The 13525-nt window shown below is 46.9% G+C and overlaps 1 protein-coding gene across 1 annotated transcript in view; it reads left to right on the top strand.

Moving 5' to 3' along the window:
* SARDH (sarcosine dehydrogenase) overlaps positions 1–13525 on the top strand; it is a 96696-nt gene that overhangs the window by 29795 nt on the left and 53376 nt on the right. The window contains exons 9-10 of the mRNA XM_060251052.1: positions 8571–8657; positions 12368–12458. Coding sequence (XP_060107035.1) covers positions 8571–8657; positions 12368–12458 — 178 coding nt within the window. The remainder of the gene's footprint in view (positions 1–8570; positions 8658–12367; positions 12459–13525) is intronic.

The raw sequence follows: 13525 nt of genomic DNA, 5'->3' as shown, positions 1-13525 counted from the left end.
GGGCAACTGCAAGTCATGTGACTTTGGGGGAAGAGGATTGCCACAGAATTGTGCCCTGTTCAAGCCAGCCTTGGGAAACCTGAAGGGTGCTGGGCACAGTATGGGATGAGGCAAGCTAGAGTGGGCAGAGAACTGGGAGCAGGCAACCACACTGAGGAGCATGGCTCAGGAACCCATGTCGGATATCTGGTCAGAACCTTGGAGAGCTCCCAGGGGTGGTAGGAGTTGCCTTGAGAAAGTCCAGAGCTCACAAGAACCAACAATAGGTCGTGAATATTTCCCAGTTTGTTGCTGACAAATTTTCTTAGCTTTGATTAGGAAGAAGTTCCTGACCGTTAGAGCAGTTTCTCAGTGGAACAGGCTTCCTCAGAAGGTGGTGGGCTCTCCTTCCATGGAGGTTTTTGAACAGAGGTTAGATGGCCATCTGACAGCAATGAAGATCCTGTGAATTTACAGGGAAGTATTTCATAGAATCATAGAGTTGGAAGGGACCTCTAGGGTCATCTAGTCCAACCCCCTGCACAACGCAGGAAACTCACAAACACCTCCCCCTAAATTCACAGAATGTTCATTGCTGTCAGATGGCCATCTAGCCTCTGTTAAAAACCTCCAAGAAAGGAGAGTCCACCACCTCCTGAGAAAGCCTGTTCCACTGAGGAATCGCTCTGCTGGTTGGGAAGTTCTTCCTAATGTTGAGCCAGAAACGCTTTTGATTTAATTTCAACCCATTGGTTCTGGTCCTACCTTCTGGGGCCACAGAAAACAATTCTACACCATCCTCTATATGACAGCCCTTCAAGTACTTGAAGATGGGGATCATATCACCTCTCAGTCGCCTCCTCTCCAGACTAAACATCCCCAGCTCCTTCAACCTTTCCTCATAGGACTTGGTCTCCAGACCCCTCACCATCTTCATCGCCCTCCTCTGGACCAGTTCCAGCTTGTCTATATCCTTCTTAAAATGTGGTGCCCAAAACTGAACACAGTACTCCAGATGAGGTCTTACCAGAGCAGAGTAAAGCGATACCATCACATCACGTGATCTGGACACTATACTTCTGTTGATACAGCCCAAGACTGCATTTGCCTTTTTAGCCACCGCATCACACTGTTAACTCATGTTCAGCGTATGATCCACTAAGACTCCTAGATCCTTTTTGCACATACTACTGCTAAGACAAGTCTCCCCCATTCTATAACCATGCATTAGGGTTTTCCTACCTAAATGCAGAACTTTACATTTATCCCTGTTAAAATTCATTTTACTGGTTTTAGCCCAGTTTTCCAGCCTGTCAAGGTCATCCTGTATCCTGTTTCTGTCTTCTTCTGTGTTTGCAACCCCTCCCAATTTAGTATCATCTGCAAATTTAATAAGCATTCCCTCTATTCCTTCATCCAAATCATCGATAAAGAAGTCGAACAAAACAGGTCCCAGGAAAGATCCTTGAGGTACTCCACTTGTCACTCCTCTCCAAGAGGATGAGGAACCATTCACAAGCACTCTTTGGGTGCGATCTGTCAACCAGTTACAGATCCACTTAATGGTAACAGGATCCAAACCACATTTTACCAACTTGTCAACAAGGATAGTATGTGGAACCTTATCAAAAGCCTTACTGAAATCAAGATAAACGATGTCTTCAGCATTCCCCCGATCCAGCAAGATAGTCACTTTCTCAAAAAAAGAGATCAGGTTAGTTTGACATGGCTTGTTCTTGAGAAAACCATGCTGGCTCTTAGTAATCACATCCATTCTTTCTAAATGTTCCAGGACCAACTGTTTGATGATTTGTTCTAAAACTTTTCCAGGTATAGATGTCAAGCTGACGGGTTGGTAGTTACCCAGATCCTCTTTTTTCCCCTTCTTGAAGATTGGGGCAACATTCGCCCGCCTCCAATCTTCTGACACCTCTCCTGTTCTCCAAGAATTTTCAAAAATAATAGCCAGGGGCTCAGATTTGTGAGTTTCCTGCATTGTACAGGGGGTTGGACTAGATGACCCTGGAGGTCCCTTCCAACGCCATGATTCTATGACCCAGAGGAAACAGTCTTGGTTGGTTAGAAGTCAGTGGGGGCTCTGATGCTTTAAGAGCTTTATCCCATAAAGTGGCCTTGAGTTTAAAAGCTCTGTCTCCACATGCCTTGGGGATAAATTTTTGAGAACTTTTGCAGGCTGAAAGAGTGTGTTGTTCCCCCAAACGAAACAGGCACAATTTGTGATCATCTGTATTGCAGAGTTCCGTAAGGAAGGGGCTCTGTATGTTTGTTTTTCCAAGCTTAACAAGGGTAGATGGGCTTCTCCCTAGATTTTCTCAAGATGGGTCATCTCCCCAGTTCAACATTATTACTGGTTTGCTAAGGTCCAGTGCCCTCTTGAAATTTGGGCACATTCTACTAGAGTGCTGTCTGCATCAGCCACCTTTTGAGACAGAGTCTTGCTGGCCGATATGTGCCATGCAGCCACCTGGTCATCAGAAGACACCTTCATTTGGCACTCTGCATTGGACCTGCAGGCCATGTATGAAGCTGAAGTGGGCAAGGCAGTTCTTCAGTTGTGATTTAAATAGGTGAGCATGCCCTCCCTCCTGCAGTAAGCTTGCTAGAATTCCCATGTTGGACTGCGCAGAAGATCAATGATGAAAGAAGGGTTACTCTTATCTATAACTGTTGTTCATTGAGTATCTTCTGTGCAGGCACACATACCCTCCATCATGCCCCACTGCATGCTTACAGCAGCGTAAGAGGAACTGAGGGTATGGGTGCTGCTGTGCAGGAGCATGTGGCTCCAGGGGAGGGCCAGTTGTCTCCAACGCACAGCACCCTCCGAAGCAGGGGTGTTGAACTCATTTGTTACAAGGGCCAGATCTGACATAAATGAGACCTTGTTGGGCCAGGCCATGTGTAATGCCAGGTTGCAGAGGTATAAGCTTTATAAAGGACACAGAAAAATACAATTAAAGATTTTGTATCTCTCCCGTGTGATCGAGAGAACTGGGCAAAGGAAGCTCTGGCTCTTTGCCTCCCTCCCCCGAGGATGATGAGGGGGCGGAGCCTCAGCCAATAGAAAGAAAAGAGCCTCTGCTCAATAGTTCTGTGTGATTGAGAGAGCCTGGCAAAGCAAGCTCTCTCTCCTCCTCTTCCTCCCCAAGTTGTACCAGTTGCTGAACTATGGCCTCTGACTGTATTATTGTTGGAGTTATGACCCTCTATTTTATGCTTTATGTTTATAAGATTTAAATTTGTTGTGTTTAATAGGATATGTTTTATTTATTGTTATTGCAATGTTTTAATATTGTAAGCCACCCTGAGCCCACCTTGCAGGATATGGCAGTGTATAAATTGCAAATTCAATTAAATTAAGGGAGGAGCCTCAGCCAATGGAGAAAATAGAGGCTTTGCTCTGTAGCTCCCGTGTGACTGAGCAAGCCTGGCAAAGCAAGCTGTGACACAGAAGAAAGCCAGAGGGAGAGAGAAGAAAGTAAACTTCCTTGCAGGCCTGATAGAACCCTCCAGGGGCCTGAGTCAATCCCAGGCCACATGTTTGACACCCCTGCTTCAGAGGCTCTTCGTTATTTAAAAAACCCTACCGGCAGGCCTGCATATGCATAGTCCCCGTGTGTGCCCGTGCAGAAGATGCTTGCTGAGCAATGGTTACAGGTGAGAGCAACCCTGTTGGTGCTGCATTCCCATTCTCAGACAAAATAGTTTAAAGAAAACCTTTCTTTCCCCCAGGGGTGGTGGTAACACTGTTGCATGAAAGGAAAGTAGGGCGCATCTCCTACCCTGAACCAGATAAAACATGACATTCACAAAGGTCCTGGGAAGTGCTGCTTGATTTGTCGGTAGTGGAGTTGTAGCTGGTGATCTGCAGTGGCACACAGCCGTTTCCAATTTGTGTGTGTGTGTCTGGCAAGCCAAGGATAATTTCTGAAGGTTCAGTGATCCTTCCACTCATATTGATTAAAACTTCAGTCCTGGGCTGTGGAAACAAGCAAGCGAGAGTGGGCAGAGAACTCGGAAGGCTCCGTTTGTTTGCTCTGAATGTTATTATTTTAGAGAGCCAGCTTTTTTGGATGTTTTGTAAATGCACAGCATTCGCAGTGTGCCTGCCACCCAGAGATTGTCTTGTCAGGAATAAGAACATAAGAGAAGCCATGTTGGATCATACACACACACAAACAAACTGTTGCTGATTGCCACTGATGGACCTCTGCTCCATATTGTTATCTAACCCCTTCTTGAAGCTGTCTATGCTTGTAGCCGCCGCCATATCCTGTGGCAGTGAATTCCACCTGTTAATCATGAGTGAAGAAGTACTTCCTTTTATCGATTTTAACCTGACGGCTCCGCAATTTCATCGAATGCCCACGAGTTCTTGTATTGTGAGAAAGGGAGAAAAGGACTTCTTTCTCTACTTTCTCCATCCCATGCATAAACTTGTAAACCTCTATCATGTCACCCCGCAGTCGACGTTTCTCCAAGCTAAAGAGCCCCAAGCGTTTTAACCTTTTTTCATAGGGAAAGTGTTCCAACCCTTTAATCATTCTAGTTGCCCTTTTCTGGACTTTTTCCAATGCTATAATATCCTTTTAGAGGTGTGGTGACCAGAATTGCACACAGTATTCCAAATGAGACTGCACCATCGATTTATACAGGGGCATTATGATACTGGCTGATTTGTTTTCAATTCCCTTCCTAATAATTCCCAGCATGGTGTTGGCCTTTTTTATTGTAATTGCACACTGTCTTGACATTTTCAGTGAGTTACCTACCATGACCCCAATATCTCTCTCTTGGTCAGTCTCTGCCAGTTCACACCCCATCAACTTGTATTTGTAGCTGGGATTCTTGGCCCCAATGTGCATTACTTTGCACTTGGCCACATTGAACCTCATCTGCCATGTTGACACCCACTCACCCAGCCTCATTTGCTACCTTCCAGTCCTCAGGAATGGAGGCAGATATCAATGAAAGATTACATATTTTTGTCAGAAGATCCACAAGTTCAACTTTGAGTTCTTTCAGAACTCTTGGATGTATGCCATCCGGACCTGGTGACTTATTAGTTTTTAATTCGTCTATCAGTTGTAGGACCTCCTCTCTTGTCACCTCAATCTGACTCAGGTCTTTCAACACCCCTTCCAAAATTAGTGGTTCTGGAGCGGGCAAACACTTCTCATCTTCCACAGTGAAGACAGAGGCAATAAATGCATTCAGCTTCTCAGCCATTTCCCTATCCTCCTTCAGTAATCCTTTGACCCCTTGGTCACCCAAGGGCCCCACTGCCTCCCTGGCTGGTTTCCTGCTTCTAATATATTTGAAGAAATTTTTATTGTTGGTCTTTATGTTTTTTTGCAATATGCTCCTCATAGTCCCTTTTTGCCTGCCTGATCACAGTCTTGCATGTGAATAGCACGAGCAGAGCACCTATGGGCACAGATTGATTCCCATGGGACTCCTGCTTCATAGAATCATAAGAGTTGGAAGGGACCTCCAGGGTCATCTAGTCCAACCCCTGCACAATGCAGGAAACTCACAAACACTTCCCCCTAAATTCACAGGATCCTCATTGCTGCCAGATGGCCATCTAGCCTCTATTTAAAAATCTCCAAGGAAAGAGAACCCACCACCTCCTGAGGAAGCCTGTTCCACTGAGGAATCGCTCTAACAGTCAGAAAGTTCTTCCTAATGTTGAGCTGGAAACTCTTTTGATTTAATTTCAACCCATTGGTTCTGGTCCTACCTTCTGGAGCCACAGAAAACAATTCTACATCATCCTCTATATGACAGCCCTTCAAGTATTTGAGGATGGAGATCATATCACCTCTCAGCTGCCTCCCCTCCAGGCTAAACATATCCAGCTCCTTCAACCTTTCTTCATAGGACTTGATCTCCAGACCCGTCACCATCTTTGTCACCCTCCTCTGGACCTGTTCCAGCTTGTCTATATTTTAAAATGAACACAATACTTCAGGTGCAGCCTTACCAGAGCAGAGTAAAGCGATACTATCACTTCACATGATCTGGACACTATACTTCTGTTGATACAGCCCAAAATTGCATTTGCCTTTTTAGCCACCGCATCACACTGTTGACTCATGCTCAGCATATGGTCCACTAAAACCCCTAGATCCTTTTCACACAGACTACTGCTAAGACAAGTCATCCTATAACCATGCATGGAATTTTTCCTGCCTGAATGCAGAACTTTACATTTAATAATAATAATAATAATAATAATAATAATAATAATAATAATAATAATAATAATAATAATAATAATAATAATAATAATATTTTATTTTTATATCCCGCCCTCCCCGCCAAGCGGGCTCAGGGCGGCTAACAGACATGATAAAATTTATCCCTGGTAAAATTAATTTTATTGGTTTTAGCCCAGTTTTCCAGCCTGTCAAGGTCATCCTGTATCCTGTCTCTGTCTTCTACTGTGTTTGCAACCCCTCCCAATTTAGTGTCATCTACAAATGTAATAAGCATTCCCTCTCTTCCTTCATCCAAATCATTTATAAAGAGGTTGGACAAAACAGGCCCCAGGACAGATCCTTGAGCCACTCCACTCCTGCCTTGCCCACATTGGTCTTCCAGGGAAAGGCATGTCCCTCTTTAGGTCAATCACATATCTAGTCCCTCCCCCTCTCTCTGCATTGTGCCAACACTGCCTTAGCAAATATGGGGAGATTTGGAGAGCAGGGCCTGGAGAAGGTGGAATTTGGGGAGGATATGAGGGTGCTTTCAGATGACACTCTAGGTGTTTCCCCTAATCTCCAAGGTAACTGCATGGGGAATTCCTGCATAAGTGGTGTTCCAGCCTTTTCTCCCTCTTCTCAATTTTCTGAGGGTGGGCAAATAGCTAACCTACCTCTGGGGGCTATCTGGGGTACATAGGACACGTGCACATTCAGGGCTTAGACCCCTGGATACCTGGAACCTCCACAAGGGTGGGGGGCAATTGGAATGGCCCATGTCTAGAGGCTCATAGGTCCAGAGGGGTCTCTTGGGATTTTCCAGCCAACAAGGCTACTGTTGCAGTCCTGGTTGATCTGTGGAGATGACCCAGGCTGTGGAAATGGTTGCCCCTGAGCAACTTCTTTCCTTCCTGATGACATGATAAAGGTTTATAAAATTCTGCATGGAATGGAGAGAGTTGACAAAGACAACTTTTTCTCCTGCTCCCAAAATATTAGTTTTGAGGGCATCCATTGAAACTAATGGGCAGCAGATTCAGGCCAGACAAAAGGAAATGCTTCTTTTCACAATGAGTGATTAAAATATGGAATTCTCTACCAGAGGATATAGTGATAGTTACTGGCACAGAAGGATTTAAAAGGGGATTACAGATTCATGGGGGATATGTCTATCAAGGGCTACAGCCATGGTGACTAAAGAGAATCTCCACATTTATACGCAGTCAGCCTCTGAATCCCAGTGCCTGAGGGAAAACCCAGGAGAAGGCCTTGGCCTCAATGCCCTCTAGCCAACCAGAGGAACTGGTTGGCCACTGTGTGAGACAGGAGACTGGACTAGATTGATCCTTGGTCAGATCCATCAGGAAATCCTTTCCTTTTGTACCCTTAGAAGCTCATTGACTCATGAATCTTGAGTGATAGGAGGCACTTATTTCTTCTCTTTTTTTTTTTGCTGCAAGGGCTAAAAGGACTGAGACAAATTTTGCAATTGCTAGAGAGGTCTTAGGATCCTTATCACTGAGCAAAAGAGCCACGGTTTCCAGAGTATGGGGGGATGATTGGTTGAATAAAGGTTTCATATAGTAATCCCTCATAATCTCAAAACATCTACATTCTAGCAGATCATGAAAGGATGTCTCAATCCTGTTAAGGCTCCAAGCGCAGATTCTGTCAAAATAGCACCTATTCAAAAATCTCCCTTGCAAAACCATTGCAGATATAATGTTCAGTCCTGCAAACCAAAAAGCTCTGCAATAATGTGGGATGGGAGGATAGTGCATGGGGGGGGGGGGGTGTTAAATGTTTTTGGTAAGAAAGACCGAACACTAGACATGAACATACTCTGCAAGCTCTCGGGTTCAAACTACCACAGTTGAGTTCGAGGACTTGCTTTTTAATCAGAGAAAATAATTTGGTTTTGCCCTTTTCAGTCCAACCCTGGTTTGGGACAAAATCACAACATTATCCGCATAGCTACACCAATCTCACCTAATGTTGGTGGATGGAATAATCATCAAAAATGGATGCTATGCCATTTAAATATAAATTAAACAAGCAAGGTGCCAACAAGCATCCCAGATGAGCGATTTTTCTAGTGAGATCCCCTCCTGCAGTTCTGCAGCAAGAGCCAGTGTGGCGAGAGGGTCAGGCGAAGGCCAAGGAGGCTGGAGTCCAGATCCCCGGTTGAGTGTGCACCTTGCCGGTCTGCCTTGGGTCAGGCACTCTGCCTTGGCCTGCTCACAAGGAGGCTGTGAGGATGAAAGGTGTGTGCAGGGGGGAGGGTTCTATGTACCCTTCCTTGAGTTCCTCGAAGGAAGGGCTAATCCAGATGTATCGAATGCTTAATCGATTGCTGTCCCTTAGAATCCTTCACTGCCGACCACAAGCCTCTTATGGGAGAAGCACCGGAGGTCCGAGGCTTTTTCCTGGGTTGCGGTTTCAACAGTGCTGGTAAGTGGCAACCTCCCCCCCCCCCCCCCAAAAAAACCCTTATTCAGGTTTGCTTTGACACAGCCGATTCCAAAGGTGCAGTGGGTGGGGACTTCTCAGCCACCCTCCAAAGGGGGCCTGCCTTTGGCACCTGTGAGTGGCCAACAGCACAGACAGAGCCTCTGGCTCAGCGAAGCTTGGAACAAAGGGTGGAATTCTGGCAGGGTGTTGTGTCACCTTTTCCTAGCACAGGGGCAGGCTGCCCCTCAGCAGCCCTAGCAACATTTCGAGAGCTCAGCTGGGCTTGGGTGGAGAGGCAACAGCAAGTCAAGCTCTGCCCATCTCCTCCTCCTGAGGTGCCAGCAGTCACAAACAAGATGGTGCCACACTGCTAGGTTTGCCAGCTCTTGGGAAGGATAAAGCTGGCCCACCCAGGGGATGAGTCTGCTCCAGGCCTCCCTCCCCCAAGGGCAGGGCTAGTGGAGCCAAGAGCTGGGGACCATGGGCCAAGAGGCAGAACTGATCCAAAGCACTCAGGCACACAACTGGTCCCACTAAATGAGAAGCCGCTGTTGCGGCAACAAACCAACACAGGCACATCTGACCCAGCCGCAAGCACAAAGCAAGAACCAAAAGGTGAGAGCAGCGGAGCTGACCCATTTGCTTCCTTATACGCTCATAAGGAATTAGGCATTTAGAACATATTTGGGGGGGGGGAGGGGATCCATTTTTTAGACAGGAAACACAGAGTATCCAAGGGCGAGATATCCAGAGCAAAGACTGCAAAGCTCAAAACAAAGACAGTCTCAAGAAAGTAAGCCAAGCTGTATGCAGGATTGTTATCAGGTCTAGAGAAAAGCATCCTGTGCCTCTAGTAGACTCAACTGGGTCATCGTTAACTTTGCAGTGTTCTTTACCTCCATGCTATGAAAAGCTTCAGTTGCCCATTGTAGGCTCCATTAAAGGAACAGGACTTTTCCCCCCTGCTGTTGGCAGCCACATCTGCAAGGCAAAGTGTTCGACACTCCAGGGTGAACCACCCAAGAAAGTCAGCCAAAGTGCAGAGCCAGTGGCTCCCAACACAGCTTGAACCCGTGCAGGCCTTCCCACACACAAACACACAACACCTCTGCCTTTCTCCACCCTTGGTCCTCGGACTGTTGTGTTCTGTGGGTGGGTTCCTTCTTGCCTTCTGGCAGCTGGTCGTGGCACTGGGGGTTGGTGAGGTGGGCAGGGCAGGTTTGTGCTGCCTGCATCCCTTTGGAGCAAGCCCATCTTGACTCAGCACTGGTGCTGTGGGATCTGGCCATGACCACACCAGGGCAGTCTGGGGGAGGGGCACAAGTGGGCAGCCAGCCAGTCGTTGCTGCTAGCTGGCTGTAAGTCCAGTCTCATCGTCAGGATGCCAGAACCATCAAGATAATTCCAGGACTAAATCAGAACTTTTACTAACGATGTGAGAGACAGACCAGTTCAGAATCCTCTTCTGCACCTGCAGAACTGAATTCATGCTCTTCTGACTACTTTCTGTTTTCAACCTTGTCTAAGTTAATGAACATTTGAAATCGTTTTTATATTAAAATTGTAATTAACTTTGTAGCTTTTTGAACTGTTTTGACCTTTCAGATTTTCAATTTTCACAGCACATTAAAATACTGTAAATATTCACATTTTCTGGTGAGCATTTCTGTTGAAAAGCAGGAAAAGCTGGGCTAGACCATAGCTGCTGCCCAGCTGATGCTTTGCTTGCTTTGTAAAGTAACCCTGTTGTGCAAGCTGGTTTGTCAGAGGGCTAGAGCCATGAACCCCAGTACAAATAAGAGTGAAGAGGATAAGGTTTTTCCATGAACAAGTAGTTTTTGTGGGAACCTTAAAAGCATCTAACATGTTTCTGGAGATGGTGCATCATATAGTAGTGTCCCCTTTTTCAGATACAGGTTTTGCAGATTTGGTTGAGGGGGGTCAGGGCTTAGTGGCAGATCACCTGCTTTGAACACAGAGTGGGGATCCGCAAGCTCAGATGCTGGCCTCCCCAGGCAAAGGGATCTCTGGCAGCAGGGCTGGGGGGGGGGGTCTGTAGTGGAGATCCTGCAATCCACGGCCAGGCTGGGTATAGACAGTGAAGGATGAGGTGAGGCAGCTTCATACCTTCCAGGCTGCAATCTTGGGCACAGTTATAGTTGGTGCTCAGACCCAGCGCTGAGAGCCAGTTTGGTGTAGTGGTTAAGTGCGCAGACTCTTATCTAGGAGAACCGGGTTTGTTTCCCCACTCCTCCATTTGCACTGCTGAAATGGTCTTGGGTCAGCCAGAGCTCTGGCAGAGATTGTCCTTGAAAGGGCATCTTCTGGTAGAGCCCTCTCAGCCCCACCCACCTCACAGGGTGTCTTTTGTGGGGGGAGAAGATAAAGGAGATTGTAAGCCGCTTTGAGTCTCTGATTCAGAGAGAAGGGCGGGGTATAAATCTGCAATTCTTCTTCTTCTGAGTCAATATGCATATGATCACTGAGATGGCTGTAATGGAAGTCAAACTCAGTAGCAAATGAGAGTTTAGTTTTTTTTGAAAAACAGCAGCTGTCTACACTTACCTGCCAGATAGCACAAATTCGGGGGGGGGGGGGGCTGTGCTCCCCTGTGCCATCTCTCACTTTCGGGTTCAGGAGAGATCAGGGACAGAGGAGCTTACTTTTGAGGCACACAAAACCTTCTGCTGAAAATGAAAGTAAAAATCGCAGGCAAAGCTAGTCTGCAAAGCTTTTACAGGCACGGCACAGCAGACTCTTCTACCTTCAAAAGGCACTGAGCACTTAAAAGCCATCTTGTTTTTCTGTTATGTTGAGGGTGGGGGAGAGACCTTGTCTGTTAACTGGCTGGAAAGGGCAAAATCCTACAGTGCCAGTGGATAGCTGGCCAGTTGGCAACCATAATTGGGACTTTGTTGTCAGTTCAGTTCTAAGCAAAGTCATGCCTTCCTAACTCCACTGCGTTGAGTGTGCTCAGATGACAGAACTCTGCTAAGGGAACCTTTGGCCTGCTCAACCAACTCTCCCTTGGACTTCAGCACCTTCCTCCATGGGCTGTTTGAGTGCAGAAAATATGCACCAAGTGGGGTTGCCAGGTCCAACTCAGAAAGTACCTAGGGACTTTGGAGGTGGAACTTGGAGATATTCCCATTCCCTAATTTTTAAAAAAAAATACAGCAGTGCAGTTCCCCTGAAAGGGCAGCTTCTGGGAGAAGCTTCATTTCCTCACCCTCTTGGTTGCCTTCAAAGGATTCCTCGGCAGCTGCACTTCCACTAAATGAAAATGTAACTTGTCATACCCCTGCAAGTCCTTTGTCAGGCTTTGGTAGCATTCCCAAGCATGGCTTTATTAAGGGACACACACACTCACAAAGCAGCCAAAATAAACAATTCTTTCCCAAACACAAACAGTTTGCAAGCCCACACTTTTGTGATCTCACTGGAGCAATGGTATAAATTGCTTTACTCACAGGAGTTGCTGAATGTAACAATCTGCTGTATTTCAACCAACTTCTTCAGCCAGCTCTCTTCTGTGCCTCAAAAGCAGCTCCTGCTTCCCTTTCTGCCTTGAAAGCTGTAGGAAAGAGTTCAGAAAGACACTTCATTTTTTAAAAACCGCTTTCAAGAGGGGGCCGGAAGTGGCTCTTGTCCACGAGCATCAGTGGTTCCACCCATATGACCCTCTTTTCACTCCCTTTCCATATCCACAGGAATGATGCTAGGCGGTGGCTGTGGGAAAGAGCTGGCCCACTGGATACTTCATGGACGTCCTGAAAAGGACATGTATGGCTATGACATCAGGTGAGCAACTTCCTCCTCTTGTTTCTGAGAGAGAGAGAGAGAGAGACAAAGCACACAAATGCCCAGTGGCAGAGTTAATCCAGGCAGCTGAGAGGTGTCAGATTTTCTCCACAGGTGAGACCAGGAGATTGGGAAGGTGACTTGCTGATTAGAAGGAGGCTGTCATATCCATTGGAGTTGTTGGTTAGCAGAGTGTTTCAGAAGTTCTGCAGCTAAAGAACCAGCGCTGCCTTTAACCACCCCCACCTTTCCTCGAGGGGGGGGATGAAGCAAGGCCTTGGGAGGGGGTCTCAGTTGCCAGGCAGGTCCTGTGGAAGCAGGCAGTCCTTTAGGTTCCCTGATCATTTTGGAGCCAGCAGGAACCTTTAGAAATCTGAGTCAGGGTGGTGGGCACAATCACAAACAGCTAAGGGGGCAGAGCCAGTCACTAATGTCGGGTTATGCATAACTGACTAGCTCTCCAGCATTGCAGGCAGAAACTCTGTTTATCAGGATGTGTTTTAAAATGAACATATTGTTTAGACCAAGGGGGTCAAACATGCAGCCCCTCCAGCTCCAATCAGGCCCATGAGCAACTGGCTCTCTGCTACTTCCTGTTCCTCCTTCCTGTTTCCAGGATTGGAGCTGGCTTTTGCTCACGCTTTCCTATTTCCTGCCTTGCAGAAGAGAAAAAGAAAGAAAGAAAGCTGAGCCTCCCTTCCCTCGATTGGCTGAGGGCTCCTCCCCCTCTGGGGAGAAAGGGAGAAGGAAAGGGTCAGAGAGAGAGTTCCGTCAGACGACCAACAACATCTTACTCCAAATATAAGCTTTTGTGTGTCTGCACACTTTGTCAGAGAGAGAAGGGGGAGAGAAGGAAAGAAAGAGCCAAAGAGAGAGAAGGCGTCCCATGGCACTCGGAGAGATCCGGGCAGGGGGGGGGAGAAACCTAAGAGCACAGCTTGCATTCTTTATTAGTGGAAGGCGCAAGAGTCCAGTAGCCCCTTCATGACTAGCACATGCACCCATAGGTGCATGTGGAGGAGTGTGGCAGGGCATGAGCTTTCATGAGTCACTGCTCACTTCTTCAG

The sequence above is a fragment of the Heteronotia binoei genome, chromosome 12 (genome assembly GCF_032191835.1).
Source record: "Heteronotia binoei isolate CCM8104 ecotype False Entrance Well chromosome 12, APGP_CSIRO_Hbin_v1, whole genome shotgun sequence".
Taxonomy (NCBI): Eukaryota; Metazoa; Chordata; class Lepidosauria; order Squamata; family Gekkonidae; genus Heteronotia; species Heteronotia binoei.
This window is presented reverse-complemented; position numbering and strand designations above follow the sequence as displayed.